The 22,509-nt window shown below is 52.3% G+C and overlaps 1 protein-coding gene across 1 annotated transcript in view; it reads left to right on the top strand.

Moving 5' to 3' along the window:
* The window catches only part of SP1 (Sp1 transcription factor), a 107,839-nt gene that overhangs the window by 71,519 nt on the left and 13,811 nt on the right, over positions 1-22,509 (top strand). Inside the window, 1 exon segment of the mRNA XM_075333913.1 lies at positions 617-2,012. Coding sequence (XP_075190028.1) covers positions 617-2,012 — 1,396 coding nt within the window.

Raw genomic sequence — 22,509 nt, 5'->3', positions numbered from 1 at the left:
GGGGGGAGGTGTGCTGTGACCTCATGTGTTGTGAGTGGTAGATCTTGTGCTCTCTATTTTATATAGACGTGTTGCCTTTCATTATGTTCCTGCCTGTAATGATGAATGACGTCTGAGAAGTGATTGCTACAGAGCAGGAAGTGTCGGCTTATTACGGCAGCTTAGTGGGTGGAGTGCAAAAAATATATAGTTAAACATCTAACATAAAGTAGAAAAAAAACTAAACACTTAGTAATTTTTTGGTACGTTTACAAATACAGACTGCAGCTTCTTTGGCTGATGATTGGAGCACGGGGCGCGCTTGTTCTCCTTAACACTTATTTCTTCATGCCATCGTCTTCCTGTACGGTGCGTGCCTCGCTGGTCACCATTCAGGTGATCATATTAACATTTATCTTTGTAAGAGAGTCCATCTGACTAGCCGTTTGGTCGAAAATGTTACGGTTTATGCTTGTCCGTCATGTGACATAGATTCCCCAAGTGTCCTTCCAGAAGCCCCCCAGCCCCCCCACCCCCACCCCGAAGCCAGTCATTCACACCAGAACACTTTGCTTTACATTTGGCTAACACTTCACGTTAATATTTTCCTTACTTTTTATCATTTCTCTTTTTCTAGGACTCTCAGCCTTCTCCTCTGGCTTTATTGGCTGCTACGTGTAGTAGAATCGAGCCTCCTGAAAATGGAAATGGTGCTGGCCAGCAGCAGGGTGCACAAGAACTGGATTTGAGCAATGCCCAAATAGCACAGACGGCCAATGGCTGGCAAATTATTTCTACAGCTGCGGCTTCCAAGGACCAAGTCGGAGATGGCTCTTCAAAGAATCGTCCTATAGCCCCTGGGCAGTTTGTGGTGGCGGCTGCCCCGAATGTGCAGAACCAGCAGGTCCTGGCCAGTCTTCAGAGTGTAATGCCTAATATTCAGTATCAAGTTATCCCACAGTTCCAGACAGTGGATGGGCAGCAGCTCCAGTTCACCACTGCCCCTCAGGTCAATGTCCAGCAGGATGCCTCTGGACAGCTGCAGATCATCCCGGCTAGCAATCAACAGATCATTACTACCAACCGCGCCGGTGCAGGAAACATACTCGCTGCCATGCCCAATATTCTTCAGCAAGCTGTCCCAATTCAGGGGATGGGGCTAGCGAACAATGTCCTTTCAGGACAGACCCAGTACTTGACCAATGTTCCTCTTGCTCTCAATGGCAACATCACCCTTCTCCCTGTCAATGCGGCTTCTCTGACCCCCACATCTCAGGCGGTGACCCTGAGCGGTGCCACTCAGGATAACTCCCAGCCTGTTACTTCATGTGTAAGCTCCTCGCAGCTGGTCACCTCTCAGGCCAACACCTTCTTTACAAATGCCAACAGTCTCTCCACCAGCACCACTGCTAGCGGCATGAACCTCCTGAACTGTACCAGTGGCGGCAGCACTCCTGGGACCAACGTCCAGATTCACAGTGCGCAGAGATCCAGTGGCCAGATCAGCTTGGTTACTGACTCTGTCCAGCAGACCAATGCCACCATGCAACAGAAAGACTGTGACCAATCTCAGCAGCAGCAGATTCTCATTCAGCCTCAGATTGTACAAGGTGGACAAACTGTCCAGACTTTACAAGCCGCTCAGCTTTCCGGCCAAACCTTCAGTGCACAAGCCATCTCACAAGATGCCCTGCAAAATTTTCAGATTCAGACACTGCCCAGCAGTAGTCCCATCATAATCCGTACGCCCACCGTGGGTCCCAATGGGCAGGTTACTTGGCAAACGATCCAGTTGCAAAACCTACAGGTGCAAAATCCTCAAGCTCAGACAATCACTCTTGCCCCTATGCAAGGTGTATCGCTGGGGCAGTCGGGCAACGCTACCACCTCCATGCCAGGCACAGTGACCCTGAATGCTTCTCAACTGTCATCAATGCCTGGCCTTCAGACCATTAACCTCGGTGCCTTAGGAGCCTCCGGTATACAAGTACACCAGCTTCAAGGGGTTCCCCTGACAATTACTAGTTCAGCTGGTAAGTCTGTCACACATTAATAATAAATAGTAATAATTATTTATTCACTTAATGCCATTAATTCCACAGCGATTTACATACATCAGCAACCCTGTGCTCATTGGGGCTCACAATCTAAATTCCCTATCAGTATATCGTTTTGGTTTGTTTTGTTTTTTTGGAATATGGGAGGAACCCGGCGGAAACCCACATAAATGCGGGGAGAACGTACAAACTCCTTGTAGATGTTGGATTTGACCTCAGTGCAGCAAGACTGCAGTGCCAACCACTAAGCCACCAGGTCTATTATTACTCATTAATGCTACTCTGGATAATGTTAAACCAAAAAAGAAGAAAAACCGAACAAAGGGGTCACTTGAATTTTGTATTATATCTTTATTATCATGATTAAAAATATACATAAAAACACACACACAGCTGTTGACTGGAAAAAGGCGTCAAAAACCTGCATAATATGTAAAGATCATAGCAACGATATAGTACAATGGTGAGGCAGTAGGGATAGTGTGAGGGGATTCAAGGGCGATGAATGGATGAACAATTAATTATAAATAATTCAGACACAGCAAAAACTAAGCAAGGACCCCCTGAAGAAGTCGCTATGAAACGTGCGCGCGTCGGGGCAGGCGCCGCATACCTTGAGGAGGCTGTGCTCTATGACCCTAGGTGAATATATCACTATTTAGTGACAGGAGTGTGCCGATTCTGACACTCTCTTAATATTACTTAAACTATATGGTTTTTCTTTCCCCTACTGGTCGATGACTCATTGAGCCGTTTCCCTCTTTACATTCTACCTGCTTTTTTGAGGCTGCCGGTTTAGTGTTTGTGGAAATCAGGTACGATGCTTACCTTGCTTATCAGCTGAACTCTCTGCTGATTATACCCTATTATTAGTGTGGCATGATTACTAGCCACATCTTCCTAGTACTTGTCACTTTTTGCTGTGTCTGAATTATTTATAATTAATTGTTCATCCATTCATCGCCCTTGAATTCCCTCACACTATCCCTACTGCCTCACCATTGTACTATATCATTGCTATGATCTTTACATATTATGCAGGTTTTTGACGCCTTTTTCCAGTCAACAGCCGTGTGTGTGTGTTTTTATGTATATTTTTAATCATGATAATAAAGATATAATACAATATTCAAGTGACCCCTTTGTTCGGTTTTTCTTTTTTGGTTTAATATATTCTAATCCGAATGGTCCTATTGATCCTATATCCCCACATTTTGATAATGTTATATTATTGACTTTATTTCATATCTATTAATCTTATGTGGTATAGTTTTCATCCTCTAATTATTGGTGTTTTACTCTGGATAATGCTAGATTGGAGACAAATAATGGCACCTCTAGAATTTTAAGGACAAAGCAAATACCAGCATGAACCCCTTTAATACTCACAATATTGCACAGACAAAGATGGCTGCCAGAAAACCGCAAATCGGTACTTACCTGCGGAGTGCCTAATCTCTCTTGAGAGGCATTGCTCTAGACTTTACATTCAGTGGTTGGCTAATATAGGAATGTTATTGATGGACAGGGCAGCTAAGCACTTGCACAGCCATAAAAAGGAGACCCTCTCAGGGACCAGACCCCTAAAGGCCACAGTAATAGTCATTTTCTTTATCGTTCCTTTGGGAGACCCAGACCATGTTTAGACCATGGGTGTTTAGCTTCTGCCTCCGGAGGACACACAAAGTACTACACTTAAGTGTAGCTCCTCCCTCTGAGCTTATACACCCCCTGGTAGCCAGTCCTAGCCAGTTTATTGCTTTGTGTCAGGAGGCATACATCCACACATGCATTCTCATCTGATTTGTTTGACTTTTGGACATGGCCCTGCGTCTCAGCAGCTAAGTACCTGAGACGTTTATGTTGGGGGTCCCGGTTCTTTATTGTAAGGGGAGAGTATGCTGTATGTGATTGTTTTAACTTTTCCGGCGGGTTCTCTAGCTTTTGCCTGAGAACCGCGCCGATGGTGCCTGCTTGTCGGCCTCGCCGCTTAAATTTAGGCCCCGGCTTCGCCGGAGGCCTAGTTTCATTTTCCTGCCCTCGCATGTCACTCATGCAGAGGGACAGGTTCGGCTCCTCCCGGCGGCCGTTCTACACAGGGGAGGGACACTCCCCACTGCTGGGGCGTCCCTCCTTCCCTGCCGGTCTCTATAGCCCTCCAGTTCCCGCTCTTTTATAGGAACGCCCCCTAGTCCCGCCCCCTCTCTTCGCTCCGGTTTCTCAGGCAGAGTTCACTCTGCTCTGGGACATCCTGCATTCTGCATCTCTGCTGAGGTGCTGCGACTGGGGGACCGGGCTTCGGGATCTGGAGGGCACACAACACCGCGCTCAGCGGTCTGGCAAGCCACAGCCGGTCTCCGGTTGTGGACCTCTGTATATTCTCCCTGGGGTTCATTCTCTGCAAAGCCCCCACTCCAGCAGCATGTCTCACACAAGGAGCAAGGCTCCAAAGCTTTATTCTGCATGCACTGCATGTAAGCTCCTGCTGCCTGAGCCGAGCATTTATCCACACTGTGATGGTTGCTCTAACTTGGCAGTGCCACAGCCTGGAGTCTCACCCCCAGTGGTCTCGCTGCTGCACCTGTGACTGAACCCCCGGCCTGGGTAGAGTCCTTTTCTAGGTCCATATCCCAGTCATTTGCTGAATCCATGGGACTTTTGTCCAGGACTTTGATGAATATGCATCAGCCCCCCTCACAGGGTGCCTCTAATACTCTTGACAGAGGACTCCTATCCTCTGACCTCCGTCCATCGGATCTCACGGAGGATTCATCATCTGATCCCAGACCCCGTCCTTCTAAGAGAAGGCGCAGGGTTTCCTCCCCCTCCCCGTCCCACGGCTCTGTCTCAAGAGCTGACTCTCAAGATGAGGAGGATGCCCTCACTGGGGGCTCGGAGGCTATGTATCCCTTCGATTTCTCTGAGGGTGACTCAGATCTTAGTGATTTGATTGCTTCTATTAATTCTGTGCTGGATCTCAATCCGCCAGTGTCAGAGGAGCAACTCTCTTTGGCAGAAAAACATCAGTTTACCTCGCCTAAGAGTAAAGAGTGTGTTCTTTAACCACTCCAGTTTTCAGACCGCTGTGACCAAACCCAGGACCTGCCCTGACAAACGCTTTCCAAAGCGTGGTTCTGATGACCGGTTTCCATTTCCACCTGAGGTGGTCAAGGAGTGGTCTCACTCCCCAAAGGTAGACCCTCCGGTGTCTAGGCTCTCAGCCCGGACCGTTGTGTCGGTGGCTGACGGCACCTTACTTAAGGATTCCACTGACCGTCAGATTGACCTGGCCAAATCTGTGTATGAAGCTGCGGGGGCCGCGTTTTCCCCGACTTTTGCAGCAGTGTGGGCTCTCAAAGCCATCTCTGCTTCTCTAGAGGAGATGCATTCCCTCACCAAGGAATCTATGCCTGAGATGGTTACCTTAACTCAGGCTTCAGCTTTTTCATCTTATGCCATGTCTGCCATGCTAGAGGCTGCTCACCGCATTGCGGTGGCTTCAGCTAATTCTCTTGTTATCCGCAGGATTTTGTGGCTTCGAGAGTGGAAGGCAGATGCTTCTTCCAAGAAGTTTCTTGCTGGGCTCCCTTTTGTTGGTTCACGGCTGTTTGGTGAACAGCTGGATGAAATCAGTAAAGAAGCTACTGGCGGGAAGAGTACTTCCATGCCACAAACCAAGACCAGGAAACCCGCCCAGGGTAGGAATCAATCGAGGTTTCGTTCCTCCAACTGGTCATCCTCTAAGCCTTCCGCCTCGTCCGCTAACTCAGCCAAGGATCAGAAATCCAACTGGCGCCCAAAAGCGCGTCCGCAGAAGACCGCAGGAGGTTCTGCCACTAAGGCAGCTTCCTCATGACTCTCGGCCCGCTCCAGCCACGTCCTTAGTCGGTGGCAGGCTCTCCCACTTTGGCGACGCTTGGTTAAAGCAAGTCTCCGATCAGTGGGTGAGAGACATCATATCTCACGGCTACAGGATAGAATTCTCTTCCAGCCCGCCAAACAGATTTTTTCTCTCAACTCCCCCCTGCTCCAAGGCCGCCGCCTTCTCACAGGCCGTGGCGTCCTTGCAGGCAAACTGAGTGATTGTCCCAGTTCCCGCTCAGGAACGGTTCAGAGGTTTTTACTCAAATCTCTTCCTAGTTCCAAAAAAGGACGGTACCTTCCGGCCCATCCTGAATCTCAAGCTTCTAAACAAGCATGTCCGGGTGCGGCATTTTCGCATTGGAGTCTCTGCGATCAGTCATTGCCTCTATGACCCAAAGGGAGTTCCTGGCGTCCATCGACATCAGAGATGCCTTTCTACATGTGCCAATCGCAGTGTCACATTACGTTTTGCGATAGGAGAGAATCATTTCCAATTCGTGGCTCTCCCCTTCGGGTTAGCCACGGCCCCTCGGGTATTCAAGGTCATGGCGGCAGTGATTGCGGTCCTGCACCTCCAGGGGTTAGCAGTGCTTCCTTATCTGGACGACCTTCTGGTCAAGGGTCCATCCAGCGCAGACTGTCAGCGGAGTGTTTCGCTCACTCTCGCCACCCTAGCCCAATTCGGGTGGATTGTCAATCTTCCCAAATCCACTCTGACAACGACCCAGAGTCTCACGTACCTAGGGATGCAGTTCGAGACTTTGCCGGCACTTGTGAAGTTGCCCTTAATCAAACAGCAGTCTCTCCGGCTAGCGGTGCGCTCTCTCCTGAGGCCCCGCCGTTATTCCCTCAGGCGCCTGATGCAGGTGCTGGGTCAAATGGTGGCCTCCATGGAGGCGGTTCCCTTTGCCCAGTTCCATCTGCGTCCTCTGCAGCTGGACATTCTCCGCTGTTGGGACAAGCGGCCTTCCTCCTTACAGAGGTTAGTGGCTCTGTCGCCACGGACCAGGAGCTTCCTTCAGTGGTGGCTTCGACCCTTCTCCCTGTCCCAAGGGCGCTCCTTCCTGACTCCGTCCTGGGTGATTCTCACCACGGATGCCAGCCTATCCGGCTGGGGAGCGGTACATCTCCACCACAGAGCACAGGGCACTTGGACTCCGTCCGAGTCAGCCCTTTCAATCAATGTGCTGGAAACCAGAGCTGTGCTTCTAGCTCTCCTAGCCTTTCACCACCTGTTGGCGGGCAGGCACATTCGAGTCCAGTCAGACAACGCGACAGCGGTTGCCTACATCAATCCCCAAGGCGGGACACGCAGCCGCCTGGCAATGTTGGAGGTCCAACGCATTCTTCAATGGGCGGAGGACTCCAAGTCCACCATATCCGCAGTCCACATCCCTGGCGTAGAAAACTGGGAGGCAGATTATCTCAGCCGTCAATCCGTGGACGGTGGCGAGTGGTCCCTGCACCCGGCAGTGTTTCAGTCAATCTGCCGCAAGTGGGGCACTCCGGACGTGGACCTAATGGCATCCCGTCACAACAACAAGGTTCCGGTTTACGTGGCTCGCTCCCACGATCCTCAGGCCTTCGCCGCGGACGCTCTGGTTCAAGACTGGTCCCAGTTTCGTCTGTCCTACGTGTTTCCCCCTCTAGCTCTCTTGCCCAGAGTCCTGCGCAAGATCAGAATGGAGGGCCGTCGAGTCATCCTCATTGCACCGGACTGGCCCAGGCGAGCTTGGTATCCAGACTTGCTCCATCTGTCCGTGGAGATGCCGTGGCATCTTCCGGACCGTCCAGACCTGCTCTCGCAAGGTCCGTTTTTCCGCCCGAATTCTGCGGCACTCAAATTGACGGCGTGGCTCTTGAGTCCTGGATTTTGACGGCTTCTGGTATTCCTCCTGAAGTCATCTCCACTATGACTCGGGCCCGCAAGTCTTCCTCCGCAAGATCTATCACAGGACTTGGAAAATTTTCCTGTCCTTGTGTCGCTCTTCCGGCCATTCTCCTTGGCCATTCTCGTTGCCGACCCTTCTGTCTTTTTTACAGTCCGGTCTGCAGCTAGGACTGTCCCTCAACTCTCTCAAGGGACAAGTCTCAGCTCTATCAGTGCTGTTCCAGCGGCGTCTCGCCCGGCTGGCTCAGGTCCGCACCTTCATGCAAGGCGCGTCTCACATCATTCCGCCTTATCGGCGGCTCTTGGATCCCTGGGACCTTAACTTGGTCCTCACGGTATTGCAGAAACCCCCTTTCGAGCCCCTTAGGGAGGTTTCTTTGTATCGTCTTTCTCAAAAGGTGGCCTTTCTAGTTGCCATAACTTCTCTCAGGAGAGTCTCTGATTTGGCTGCGCTCTCCTCGGAGTCACCTTGTTTGGTTTTTCACCAAGACGAGGTAGTTCTCCGGTCGACCCCGGACTTTCTTCCTAAGGTGGTCTCTCCCTTCCACCTTAACCAGGATATTTCCTTGCCTTCCTTCTGTCCGGCCCCTGTTCATCGCTTTGAGAAAGCGCTGCATACTCTGGATCTGGTGCGTGTTCTCCGGATTTGTGTGTCTCGCACCGCTGCGCTTAGGCGGTGCACCTCTCATTTTGTGCTAACCACAGGGCGGCGCAAGGGTCTCTCTGCTTCTAAGCCGACCTTGGCCCGTTGGATTAGATCGACCATTTCGGACACCTACCAGAGTACTCAGGTGCCTCCCCCGCCGGGGATCAAAGCACACTCGACCAGAGCTGTCGGTGCCTCTTGGGCTTTTAGGCACCAGGCTACGGCTCAACAAGTCTGTCAGGCTGCCACTTGGACTAGCCTGCATACCTTTTCGAAGCACTACCAAGTGCATGCTCATGCTTCGGCAGATGCGAGCTTGGCCAGACGCATCCTTCAGGCGGCTGTCGCCCACTTGTGAAGTTAGGCTCCGCCTACTTCTTAGTATTTTCTGTTTATTCCCACCCAGGGACAGCTTTGGAACGTCCCATGGTCTGGGTCTCCCATAGGAACGATAAAGAAAAAGAGAATTTTGTTACTTACCGTTAATTCTTTTTCTTTGTCGCTCCATTGGGAGACCCAGACAAATGGGTGTATAGGCTATGCCTCCGGAGGCCACACAAAGTATTACACTAAAAGTGTAAAGCCCCTCCCCTTCTGCCTATACACCCCCCCATGCTCCCACGGGCTCCTCAGTTTTTATGCTTTGTGCGAAGGAGGCAGACATGCACGCATAGCTCCACAGCTTAGTCAGCAGCAGCTGCTGACTATGTCGGATGGAAGAAAAGAGGGCCCATAACAGGGCCCCCAGCATGCTCCCTTCTCACCCCACTCTTGTCGGCGGTGTTGTTAAGGTTGAGGTATCCATTGCGGGTACGGAGGCTGGAGCCCACATGCTGTTTTCCTTCCCCATCCCCTTTAGGGTTCTGGGTGAAGTGGGATCCTAATCGGTCTCCAGGCACTGAGACCGTGCTCCATCCACAGCTCCCGGGGACTCTGCTGGATAAGGAGCCGAGTATCGTCAGGGACAAGGCCCTGCTACTTTGAGGTACTCTGTGTCCCCGTGGGGACCGCGCACAGTAACACTCCAGCATTGCTTGGTGTGTTAGTGCGCCGGGGACCGCAGCGCTGACCGCGCTTGTGCCATCACACACTGCAGCGTGGCTGGGTGTGTTAGTTTACTGGGGACTACCGCGCTGACCGCCGCTGCCATTTTTACACTGCGGCGCGGCTGGGACTGTTAGTACGCCGGGGACTTCCGCGCCGACCGAGCTTATACGCCGGCCGCGCTTATAACTTTAGTCCCCGGCTTTTGCGGCCTAGTCTCATTCTTTCCCGCCCCCAGGCCTGCCAGTCAGGGGAAGGGCGGGACGCTGTACAGGAGTCAGCACTGAGGGCTGGAACATGCTTTGCATACTCCACCCCCCTCACTGTGCACAGTGGGGCACCAGATTCCCGCACTTTCTAGGGCACGCCCACGGCCCCCTCCTCTCCTCAGGACGCCGGCAGCCATTCCTGTCAGCTCTTCTGACGCTGGAGAGGGGAGACAGGCTCAGGGAGACCCAGGCAGGGATTCTGGTGACCACACAACCGCTTTGAGCGGGCGGTAAGCAGCACCTGAGGTGCTGGCCCCACTTGTGCAGAAGTGTACTTATAGATTATATGATTATAGGCTATACTTTACACTGTATGGTGCACAGTTGATTTTTGGCTATATACCCTCCTGGATTGCTCAGAGGAGACAACAGCATGGCGTCCACAAGAAGCAAGGGTGCCAAAACACAGGCTTACTATGCTGCCTGCGCCGCATGTACGGCTATACTACCGGCAGGTTCCACTGACCCTCATTGTGTGCAATGCTCGGCCCCTGTGGCACTTATTCAGCCGGAGCCTCTGCTAAGGGTGGCCCAGGGGGAACCACCTGCTAACACTGTCCAGGTGACAGGGACGGAGTTTGCAGTTTTTACTGAAAGACTTTCTGAGACTATGGCTAAGATACTAGAAGCTTTGCAGTCCAGACCGGTATCTCAGACCATGGGCACTGTGGAATCATTGCTCCCTGGTTCCCCTCAGTTGGAACAACAATGTCCTCCCGGGGTGTCTCATAGATCCCAGGGTGAGGTCTCTGACACGGACCGCAGCCCCAGACCGCCTAAGCGGGGTCACTGGGAAATTCCCTCGACATCATCACATTGTTCAGGGTCTCAGCGGGAGGACTCTCTGTATGATGAAGCGGAGGTAGCTGATCAGGATTCTGATCCTGAGGCCGCTCTCAATCTTGATACTCCTGATGGGGACGCCATAGTGAATGATCTTATCGCGTCCATAAATCAAATGTTGGATATTTCCCCCTCAGCTCCTCCAGTAGAGGAGTCAGCTTCTCAGCAGGAGAAATTCCGTTTCAGGTTTCCCAAGCGTACAACGAGTATGTTTCTGGACCACTCTGACTTCAGAGAGGCAGTCCAGAAACACCGAGTTTGTCCAGATAAGCGTTTTTCCAAGCGCCTTAAGGATACACGTTATCCCTTCCCCCCCTGACGTGGTCAAGGGCTGGACGCAGTGTCCCAAGGTGGATCCTCCAATCTCCAGACTGGCGGCTAGATCCATAGTTGCAGTTGAAGATGGGGCTTCACTCAAGGATGCCACTGACAGACAGATGGAGCTCTGGTTGAAATCCATATATGAAGCTATCGGCGCGTCTTTTGCTCCAGCATTCGCAGCCGTATGGGCACTCCAAGCTATCTCAGCGGGTCAAGCGCAAATTGACGCACTCACACGTACGTCTGCGCCGCAAGTGGCGTCCATAACCTCTCAAACGTCGGCATTTGCTTCCTACGCTATTAATGCTATCCTGGACTCTGCGAGCCGTACGGCGGTTGCAGCCGACAATTCGGTGGCAATACGCAGGGCCTTGTGGCTACGGGAATGGAAGGCAGATTCGGCTTCCAAAAAGTGCTTAACCGGTTTGCCATTTTCTGGCGACCGTTTGTTTGGTGAGAGATTGGATGAAATCATCAAACAATCCAAGGGAAAGGAAACATCCTTACCCCAGGCCAAACCAAACATACCCCAACAGAGGAGGGGACAGTCGAGGTTTCGGTCCTTTCGGGGTGCGGGCAGGTCCCAATTCTCCTCGTCCAAAAGGCCTCAGAAGGATCAGAGAAACTCCGATTCATGGCGGTCTAAGGCACGCCCAAAAAAGACCGCCGGAGGTGCCGCTACCAAGGCGGCTTCCTCATGACTTACGGCCTCCTCACACCGCATCCTCGGTCGGTGGCAGGCTCTCCCGCTTTTGCGACACCTGGCTGCCACAGGTAAAAGACCGTTGGGTGAGAGACATTCTGTCTCACGGTTACAGGATAGAGTTCAGCTCTCGTCCTCCGACTCGATTCTTCAGAACATCTCCGCCTCCCGAGCGAGCCGATGCTCTTCTGCAGGCGGTGGGCACTCTGAAGGCAGAAGGAGTGGTGGTCCCAGTTCCTCTTCAGCAACAGGGTCACGGTTTTTACTCCAACCTGTTTGTGGTTCCAAAGAAGGATGGGTCTTTCCGTCCTGTCCTGGACCTAAAACTGCTCAACAAACACGTAAAGACCAGGCGGTTCCGGATGGAATCCCTCCGCTCCGTCATCGCCTCAATGTCCCAAGGAGATTTCCTTGCATCGATCGATATCAAAGATGCTTATCTCCACGTACCGATTGCTCCAGAGCATCAGCGCTTCCTGCGCTTCGCCATAGGACACGAACACCTTCAGTTCGCGGCACTGCCGTTCGGCCTGGTGACAGCCCCACGGGTTTTCACCAAGGTCATGGCTACAGTAGTTGCGGTCCTCCACTCTCAGGGTCACTCGGTGATCCCTTACTTAGACGATCTGCTGGTCAAGGCACCCTCTCAAGAGGCATGCCAACGCAGCCTCAACGCTACTCTGGAGACTCTCCAGAGTTTCGGGTGGATCATCAATTTTCCAAAGTCAAATCTGACACCGGCCCAATCACTAACATATCTTGGCATGGAGTTTCATACTCTCTCAGCGATAGTGAAGCTTCCGCTGAACAAACAGCGTTCACTACAGACAGGGGTGCAATCTCTCCTTCAAGGCCAGTCGCACCCCCTGAGGCGCCTCATGCACTTCCTAGGGAAGATGGTAGCAGCAATGGAGGCAGTTCCTTTTGCGCAGTTTCACCTGCGTCCTCTTCAATGGGACATCCTACGCAAATGGGACAGGAAGCCGACGTCCCTCGACAGGAACGTCTCTCTCTCTCAGGCAATCAAAGCTTCCCTTCGGTGGTGGCTTCTTCCCACTTCATTATCGAAGGGGAAATCCTTCCTACCCCCATCCTGGGCGGTGGTCACGACGGACGCGAGTCTGTCAGGGTGGGGAGCAGTTTTTCTCCACCACAGGGCCCAGGGTACGTGGACTCAGCAAGAGTCCTCACTCCAGATCAATGTTCTGGAGATCAGGGCAGTGTATCTTGCCCTAAAAGCGTTCCAGCAGTGGCTGGAAGGCAAGCAGATCCGAATTCAGTCGGACAACTCCACAGCGGTGGCTTACATCAACCACCAAGGGGGAACACGCAGTCGGCAAGCCTTCCAGGAAGTCCGGCGGATTTTGATGTGGGTGGAAGCCACGGCCTCCACCATCTCCGCAGTTCACATCCCGGGCGTGGAAAACTGGGAAGCAGACTTTCTCAGTCGCCAGGGCATGGACGCAGGGGAATGGTCCCTTCACCCGGACGTGTTTCAGGAGATCTGTTGCTGCTGGGGGATGCCGGACGTCGACCTAATGGCGTCCCGGCACAACAACAAGGTCACGGCATTCATGGCACGATCTCACGATCACAGCGCTCTGGCGGCAGACGCCTTAGTTCAGGATTGGTCGCAGTTTCAACTCCCTTATGTGTTTCCTCCGTTGGCACTGTTGCCCAGAGTGTTACGCAAGATCAGGGCCGACTGCCGCCGCGCCATCCTCGTCGCTCCAGACTGGCCGAGGAGGTCGTGGTACCCGGATCTGTGGCATCTCACGGTCGGCCAACCGTGGGCACTACCAGACCGACCAGACTTGCTGTCTCAAGGGCCGTTTTTCCATCTGAATTCTGCGGCCCTCAACCTGACTGTGTGGCCATTGAGTCCTGGATCTTAGCGTCTTTAGGATTATCTCAAGAGATCATTGCCACTATGAGACAGGCTAGGAAACCAACGTCCGCCAAGATCTACCACAGGACGTGGAAATTTCTCCCTGGCCATTTGCCTTGCCCACTTTTCTGTCCTTTCTTCAATCCGGATTGGAAAATGGTTTGTCACTCGGCTCCCTTAAGGGGCAAGTCTCTGCGCTCTCTGTGTTTTTTCAGAAGCGCCTGGCCAGACTTCCCCAGGTACGCACGTTCCTGCAGGGGGTTTGTCACATCGTCCCTCCTTACAAGCGTCCGTTAGAACCCTGGGATCTGAACAGGGTGCTGATGGTTCTTCAGAAACCACCGTTCGAGCCAATGAGATATATTACTCTCTCGCACGCCTTTCGCAGAAAGTGGTTTTCCTAGTAGCAGTCACTTCACTTCGGAGAGTGTCTGAGCTAGCAGCGTTGTCATGCAAAGCCCCTTTCCTGGTGTTTCACCAGGACAAGGTGGTTCTGCGTCCGGTTCCGGAATTTCTCCCTAAGGTGGTATCCCCCTTTCATCTCAATCAGGATATCTCCTTACCCTCTTTTTGTCCTCATCCAGTTCACCAATGTGAAAAGGATTTGCACTTGTTAGATCTGGTGAGAGCACTCAGATTCTACATTTCTCGTACGGCGCCTCTGCGCCGCTCGGATGCACTCTTTGTCCTTGTCGCTGGCCAGCGTAAAGGGACACAAGCTTCCAAATCAACCCTGGCTAGGTGGATCAAGGAACCAATTCTCGAAGCTTATCGTTCCTCGGGGCTTCCGGTTCCCTCAGGGCTGAAGGCCCATTCTACCAGGGCTGTGGGAGCCTCCTGGGCCTTGCGGTACCAGGCTACGGCTCAGCAGGTGTGTCAGGCAGCTACCTGGTCGAGCCTGCACACTTTCACGAAACACTATCAGGTCCATACCTATGCTTCGGCAGATGCCAGCCTAGGTAGGCGAGTCCTTCAGGCGGCGGTTGCACACCTGTAGGACGGAGCCGTTACGGCTCTATTATGAGGTATTATTTACCCACCCAGGGACTGCTTTTGGACGTCCCATTTGTCTGGGTCTCCCAATGGAGCGACAAAGAAGGGAATTTTGTTTACTTACCGTAAATTCCTTCTAGCTCCAATTGGGAGACCCAGCACCCGCCCCTGTTTTTTTTTTTGTGTACACATGTTGTTCATGTTGAATGGTTTCAGTTCTCCGATATTCCTTCGGATTGAATTTACTTTAAACCAGTTTATAATTTTTTCCTCCTTCTTGCTTTTGCACCAAAACTGAGGAGCCCGTGGGAGCACGGGGGGTGTATAGGCAGAAGGGGAGGGGCTTTACACTTTTAGTGTAATACTTTGTGTGGCCTCCGGAGGCATAGCCTATACACCCATTTGTCTGGGTCTCCCAATTGGAGCTAGAAGAAAAGGAATTTACGGTAAGTAAACAAAATTCCCTTCTTCTTATAGTTCCGTATTGGGAGACCCAGCTCCCTCCCTGTTGCCTGTTGGCAATTTTCTTGTTCCGTGTGTTATCACCGGCTGTTGTCATGGACAGAGTCTCCGGTTGTTCCGGTTCTTACTCTGTTCTACTTGTGGGTGGCTATTCTACTTCAGATTTTGCACTAAACTGGCTAGGACTGGCTACCAGGGGGTGTATAAGCTCAGAGGGAGGAGCTACACTTTTAAGTGTAGTACTTTGTGTGTCCTCCGGAGGCAGAAGCTAAACACCCATGGTCTAAACATGGTCTGGGTCTCCTAATACGGAAATATAAGAAAAAGAATTTACGGTAAGTAACAAAATTCTCTTTTTTATTTATACAGCAGTAAAATATTCTGGAGGCCCATACAGCTCTGCAAGTGACCGAGCATTAAAGCGGGTATTCCCATCTCGAAGATCCTATCCCAATATGTAGTAGGTGTAATAATAGCAAATAGCCTAACTGTTCTATATTTTTAATTAGTTATGTACCCACGGGAGATTGTACCTGCGGATATATCCGCAGGTACATCCGCATGTTTCCCGCAGCTGCTCGCCGGAATCCGCAGCTATTTTTAGCTGCGGTAGTACAGCAAAATAGCTGCGGTAAACCTGTGGGTATTCAGGCGACGTTCCGGCCTCTATCTCCATAGTGGAGGGCCGGGATTTCCACAGCTAATTCTGCAGGAATAATTGACATGCAGTTACGTGCGGCTGCGGGACATCTGCAGCATGTTCCGCAGCCGCACTTATGCGCAGCATGGACACGGCACTTCCCATGTCCCATAGGATAACATGGAAAGTGTCTGTACATGCTGAAACCTACGGATTTATCTAGAATATCCAGAAAATCCGCTAATTTTCTGCAGATAAATCCGCAGGTTTAATCTCCCGTGGGCACATAGCCTTATTTTGAGTCATTAGGTCTCTAACCTCATGTGCAGGGCATTACAGGACTTTAGGTATCCATGGTTATGACCACACATATAGTCAGTTAGTTGCAAGTGGTCATAACCAATCAATACCTAAGGTCCTGCGATGCCCTGCACATGAGGTAAGAGACATAATGAATCAGGAGAACTATACTACATGTCTAATTGGAGATATTTGCTATTATTATACCTATTACATATTGGAATAGGATCTTGGGGATGGGAATACCCCTTTAACACTGAGTAAGTGCATTACTCATTGGCTTAAAGTTTATGGGAGAAATTTGTCAGGTAAATTAAAAAAAAATATAGATATATAATATTTCTTTGTCGCTCCATTGGGAGACCCAGACAATTGGGTGTATAGCTACTGCCTCCGGAGGCCACACAAAGTATTACACTTTAAAAAGTGTAACCCCTCCCCTCTGCCTATACACCCTCCCGTGCATCACGGGCCCATCAGTTTTTATGCTTTGTGTTGAAGGAGGCACACATGCACACAAGCTCCACATTTTAGTCAGCAGCAGCTGCTGATTGTATCGGATGGAGGAAAAGAGGGCCCCCACAGGGCCCCCGGCATGCTCCCTTCTCACCCCACTGAGTTGGCGGTGCTGTTAAGGTTGAGGTACCCATTGCGGGTACAGAGGCTGGAGCCCACATGCCGTTTTCCTTCCCCATCCCTTAGGGGCTCTGGGAGAAGTGGGATCCTAACCGGTCATCCAGGCACTGGGACCGGGCTCCATCCGCAGCCCCTGGGGGAATCTGACGGACAGGAGACTGGATATCATCAGGGACAGGGCCCTGCATCCATAAGGTACTCGGTGTCCCCTTAGGGACGGTACATGCAGCGCCTGTGTTACAGACGCCGCAGCGGCTCCTGTGTGGTTTGTGAGACCGGGACTACCGGGCTGACCGCGCCTGTTTGCCGGCCGCGTTTTTAACTTTAGTCCCCGGCTTTTGCGGCCTAGTACCATATACTCCCGCCCCCGGGCCTGCCAGTCAGGGGTAAGGGCGGGACGGCCGACTGGACGTCGGCAGTGAGGGCTGGAGCATACTTTGGTATCCTCCTCCCCCCTCACTGAGCACTGTGGGGCACCAGTTTCCCGCACTTTATTAGGCACGCCCACGGCTCCATCCTCCCCTCAGAACGCTGGCAGCCATTGTTATAATCAATACTGCCGGTGGGGGATTTCAGAACGGGCTCCGCAGTTCTGACAGAAGTGGGATCCTAACCGGTCACTGGGACCGGGCTCCTTCCGCAGCCCCTGGGGGAATCTGACGGACAGGAGGCTGGATACCATCAGGGACAGGGCCCTGCATCCATCAGGTACTCTGTGTCCCCTTAGGGACGGCGCATGCAGCGCCTGTGTTACAGACGCCGCAGCGGCTGCTCTGTGGTTTGTGAGCCTGGACTACCGCGCCGACCGCGCCTGCTGGCCGGCCGCGCTTTTAACTTTAGTCCCCGGCTTTTGCGGCCTAGTAAATGTACTCCCGCCCCCGGGCCTGCCAGTCAGGGGTAAAAGCGGGACGGCCGACTGGACGTCGGCAGTAAGGGCTGGAGCATGCTTGGTATCCTCCTCCCCCCTCACTGAGCACTGTGAATCATTTCTGCTGGTGGGGGATTTCAGAACGGGCTCCGCAGTTCTGGGAAAAGTGGGATCCTAACCGGTCACTGGGACCGGGCTCCCTCCGCAGCCCCTGGGGGAATCTGACGGACAGGAGGCTGGATATCATCAGGGACAGAGCCCTGCACCCATGAGGTACTCTGTGTCCCCTTAGGGACGGTGCATGCAGTGCCTGTGTTACAGACGCCGCAGCGGCTGCTGTGTGTTTTGTGAGCCGGGACTACCGCGCCGACCGCGCCTGTGGGCCGGCCGCGCTTTTAACTTTAGTCCCAGGCTTTTGCGGCCTAGTACAGGTACTCCCGCCCCCGGGCTTGCCAGTCAGTCACTTCTGCCGGTGGGGGATTTCAGAAGGAGCTCTGCAGCTCTGAGAGTCCCTGGCAGGGAACTCTTTTGGCTCCCTCAGCCGGAGTCTCCGGCACTGGTGGGACCCTCGGCTCAGGAGGTACCGCCGGTTTCCACTGCACAGATGGAAGGGACAGAGTTTACAATTTTGACTGAGAAACTCTGAGTCGCTTCACATTCCATGGCTCAGTCCATGGACAGATGGTCTGCTAAGATACTAGAAGCTTGGCAGTCCAGACCGGTAACACAGGGCCAGGGCACCGTGAGTTCATCGTCCCCAGGCCCTCTCGGTCGGTACAGTAAAGGGCTCCTGGGGTGGCACCCAGATCCCACGGTGAGAACTCCGACACGGACCGCAGCCTCAGACAGGCTAAGCGGGCTTGCTGGGAACCTTCCCCGGCGGCATCACGCGGTTCGGGGTCTCAGCATGAGGACCCTCTGGAGGATGAAGCGGAGGTCGCAGCTCAGGGCTCTGATCCTGACGTTGCTCTCAATCTGGATACACCTGAAGGGGACGCCATAGTAAATGACCTTATAACGTCCATCAACCAGGTGCTAGTCCTTTTCCCCCAACTCCACCTATAGAGAAGTCGGCTTCACAGTAGGAGATTCCCAAACGTACCCGGAGTGCGTTTTGCGATCACTCTAACTTCAGAGATGCTGTCCAGAAGCACAGAGCACGTCCGGACAAGCGCTTTACTCAGCGCCTTAATGACACACGTTACCCTTTCCCCCCTGACGTAGTTAAGGGTTGGGCTCAGTGTCCCAAGGTGGATCCTCCAGTCTCCAGACTGGCGGCTAGTTCCGTAGTATGAGTGGCAGATGGTTCATCGCTCAAGGATGCCACTGACAGGCAAATAGAGCTCATGAGGAATTCCATCTATGAAGCCATAGGCGCGTCCTTTGCTCCGGCCTTGGCAGTCGAGCGGGCACTCCAAGCTATCTCAGCTTGTCTGTCTGAGACTAATGTGGTCGCACGTACCTCTGCTCCGCAGGTTGTGTCTTTGACTTCTCAGGCGTCGGTTTTTTCGTCCTACGCCATGAACACCGTCCTGGACTCTGCGAGCCGTACAGCGGTAGCATCCGCCAATTCGATGGCAGTCCGCAGGGCTATGGGGCTACGCGAATGGAAGGCAGACTCTGCTTCCAAGAAGTTCTTAACCGGTTTGCCATTTTCTGGCGACCGTTTGTTTGGCGTGCAATTGGATGAAAAACCGATGGGTGAGAGACATTCCGTCTCACGGTTACAGGATAGAGCTCAGCTCTCGTCCTCCGACGCGTTTCTGCAGATGGAGTTGTGATCCCCGTTCCGCTTCAAGAACGTAGTCGCGGTTTTTACTCCAACTTGTTCGAGGTACCAAAAAAGGACGGATCATTCCGGTCCGTTTCCGGGCCTCATTCTGCTCAACAGACACGTGAGAACCAGACGGTTCCGGATGGAATCTCTCCGCTCAGTCATCGTTTCGATGTCCCAGGGAGTCTTCCTAGCATCAATCGACATCAGGGATGCTTATCTCCTGTGCCGATTACACCAGAGCATCAACGCTCCCGGTGTGTCGCCATCCGGGTCGAACGCTTTCAGCTCGTGACTCTGCCTTTCGGCCTGGCGACAGTCCCACGGGTCTTCACCAAGGTCATGGCATCAGTGGCGATGGGCCTACACTCTCAGGGACACTCGGTGATCCCTTACTTAGACGATCTCCTAAGTCAAGGCACCCTCCCGGGTGCCACGTCAACACAGCCTGAACATTGTTTTGGAGACTCTCCAGAGGTTCGGGTGGATCATCAATTTCCCAAGTAAAAATTGACACCGACCCAATCACTGACTTACCTCGGGATGGAATTCATTCTCTCTCTGAGATAGTGAAACTACCACTGGACAAACAGCGTTCGCTGCGGACAGGGGTGCACTTTCTCCTTCGGGCCCAGTCTCACCCCTTGAGGCGCCTCGCGCTTCCTAGGGAAGATGGTGGCAGCAATGGAGGCAGTTCCCCTTGCGCAGTTTCATCTGCGTCCACTCAACGGCACATTCTCCGCAAATGGGACAGGAGGTCGACGTCCCTAGACAGGAACGTCTCTCTTTCACTGTCAGACAAAACCTCTCCTCAGTGGTGGCTTCTTCCCACTTCTTGGTCGAAAGAAATGTCCTTCCTGCTCCCATCCTGGGCTATGGTCACGACGGACAAGAGTTTGTCAGGGTGGACAGCGGTCTTCCTCCACCACAGGGCTCAGGGAACCTGGACTCTGACAGAGTCCTCCCTTCAGATCAATGTCCTGGAGATAAGGCCAGTGTAGCTAGCCCTAAAGTCGTTCCAGCGGTGGCTGGACGGCAGGCAGATCCGGATACAGTCGGACGACGCCACGGCGGTCGCGTACATCAACCGCCAGCACAGAGCGCTGGCGGCGGACGCATCAGTTCAGGTCTAGTCGCAATTTCGACTGCCTTATGTATTTCCTCCTCTGGCGCTGCTGCCCAGAGTGTTACTCAAGATCGGGTCCGACTGCAGCCGCGCCATCCTCGTCGCTCCAGACTGGCCGAGGAGGTCGTGATACCTGGATCTGTGGCACCTCACGGCGGGTCGACCGTGGGCACTCCCGGACCGACCAAACTTGCTGTCTCAAGGGCCATTGTCCATCTGAATTCTGCGGTCTTCAACCTGACTGGGTGGCCATTGAGTTCTGGCTCTTAGCGTTCCCAGAGTTTTTCTCTATCACGCCTTTCGCAGAAGGTGGTCTTCCTAGTGGCAGGCACATCACTTCGGAGAGTGTCTGAGCTAGCAGCGCTGTCATGCTAGCCCCCTTCCTGGTGTTTCGCCAGGATGAAGTGGTTCTGCGTCCGGTCCCGGAATTCCTAATTAAGGTGGTATCCTCCTTTTCTTCTCAATCAGGATATCTCCTTACCTTCTTTTGGATCTCATCCAGTTCACAATTGTGAAAAGGATTGCACTTGTTAGATCTCGGGAGAACACCCCGGCTCTTCTTTCGCGCACTGCGCCCCCGCGCCGCTCTGATGCGCTTTGTCCTGGTCACTGGCCAGCGTAAGGGGTCGCAGGCTTGTAAGTCAACCTTGGCTCGGTGGATCAAGGAACTGACCCTTGAAGCCTACCGTTCTTCTGGGCTTCCGATTCCTTTAGAGCTGAAAGCCAATTCTACCAGAGCCGCAGAGGCATCCTGGGCATTGCGTCACCAGGCTACGGCTCAGCAGGTGTGTCAGCACTACCTGGTCGAGTCTGCACATTTTCACGAAACACTATCAGGTTCATGCCTATGCTGTGGCAGATGCCAGTCTAGGTAGGCGAGTCCTTCAGGAGGCAGTAGCTATACACCCAATTGTCTGGGTCTCCCAATAGGAGCTAGAAGAAAAGGAATTTACAGTAAGTAAACAAAATTCCCTTCATTTCAAGAATTAATAATTCTACAGTAGCTTCCAGCACTTGCGGTCTCTGGTTGTGCGTGTCCCCAGCCTTTCCGGTGACTTGTACCCGGCTGCGGTGACGCAGACACTATTTGTTTCCTTGTTCTCGGTTTCTGACCTCTTGTAGCAGCAGCACTGGTTTTACTAGTTTAGTTGCGTAGAGCGTGCAGGTATCAGTCTTTGTATATGACTGATAAAGTAACGGCGTTGTCTTCTCGTACCTATGTATGTAACTACAGTAGTACTGGTTACAGTTTGTTCATGCTGGTAACAATGCACAACCACCACTACTAATATAAAACCGGTATTAAATAATGGATTGTGCTGCAAAACACAATGTAAAATAATGTGCTGAAAGTCTGTGACACATTGCTACTTCATTTAGTAGGAAGCTGTATTTGGGCTTTCTTCTCAATGAACAGCGCAGCCATAAACCTAGGAGTGCTCGCAGATTAGGGTTTTGGGTTTTTTTCTGATTCAGAAAAATTCACAAAAATATGATTTTACCCAGTGGATTGATTTTCTTTACATAAGGAGGGTTTCTGCAGGAGCACAGCTCTGACTACAGCTCTGCTGTGACGGTCAGGGAAAATCTCCTCCACAAGGGAGCGCTGTGCCACAAGGAGTTTTCATCCCAGTATGAAGAAGGGAATTTTGTTTACTTACCGTAAATTCCTTTTCTTCTAGCTCCAATTGGGAGACCCAGACAATTGGGTGTATAGCTATTGCCTCTGGAGGCCACACAAAGTATTACACTTAAAAGTGTAAGGCCCCTCCCCTTCTGGCTATACACCCCCAGTGGGATCACTGGCTCACCAGTTTTAGTGCCAAAGCAAGAAGGAGGAAAGCCAATAACTGGTTTAAAGACCAATTCAATCCGAGGAAACATCGGAGAACTGAACCATACCACATGAACAACATGTGTACCCGAAAAAACAGAAAAACCCCGAGAAAACAGGGCGGGTGCTGGGTCTCCCAATTGGAGCTAGAAGAAAAGGAATTTACGGTAAGTAAACAAAATTCCCTTCTTCTTTGTCGCTCCATTGGGAGACCCAGACAATTGGGATGTCCAAAAGCAATCCCTGGGTGGGTAAAAGAATACCTCATGATAGGGCCGTCAAACGGCCCTCTCCTACAGGTGGCCAACCGCCGCCTGAATGACTTATCTACCTAGGCTGGCGTCTGCCGAAGCGTAGGTATGCATCTGATA

The sequence above is a fragment of the Anomaloglossus baeobatrachus genome, chromosome 2 (assembly GCF_048569485.1).
Source record: "Anomaloglossus baeobatrachus isolate aAnoBae1 chromosome 2, aAnoBae1.hap1, whole genome shotgun sequence".
NCBI lineage: Eukaryota > Metazoa > Chordata > Amphibia > Anura > Aromobatidae > Anomaloglossus > Anomaloglossus baeobatrachus.
Note: the sequence above shows the minus strand (reverse complement) of the source record. Positions and strands in the feature narration are given on the sequence as shown.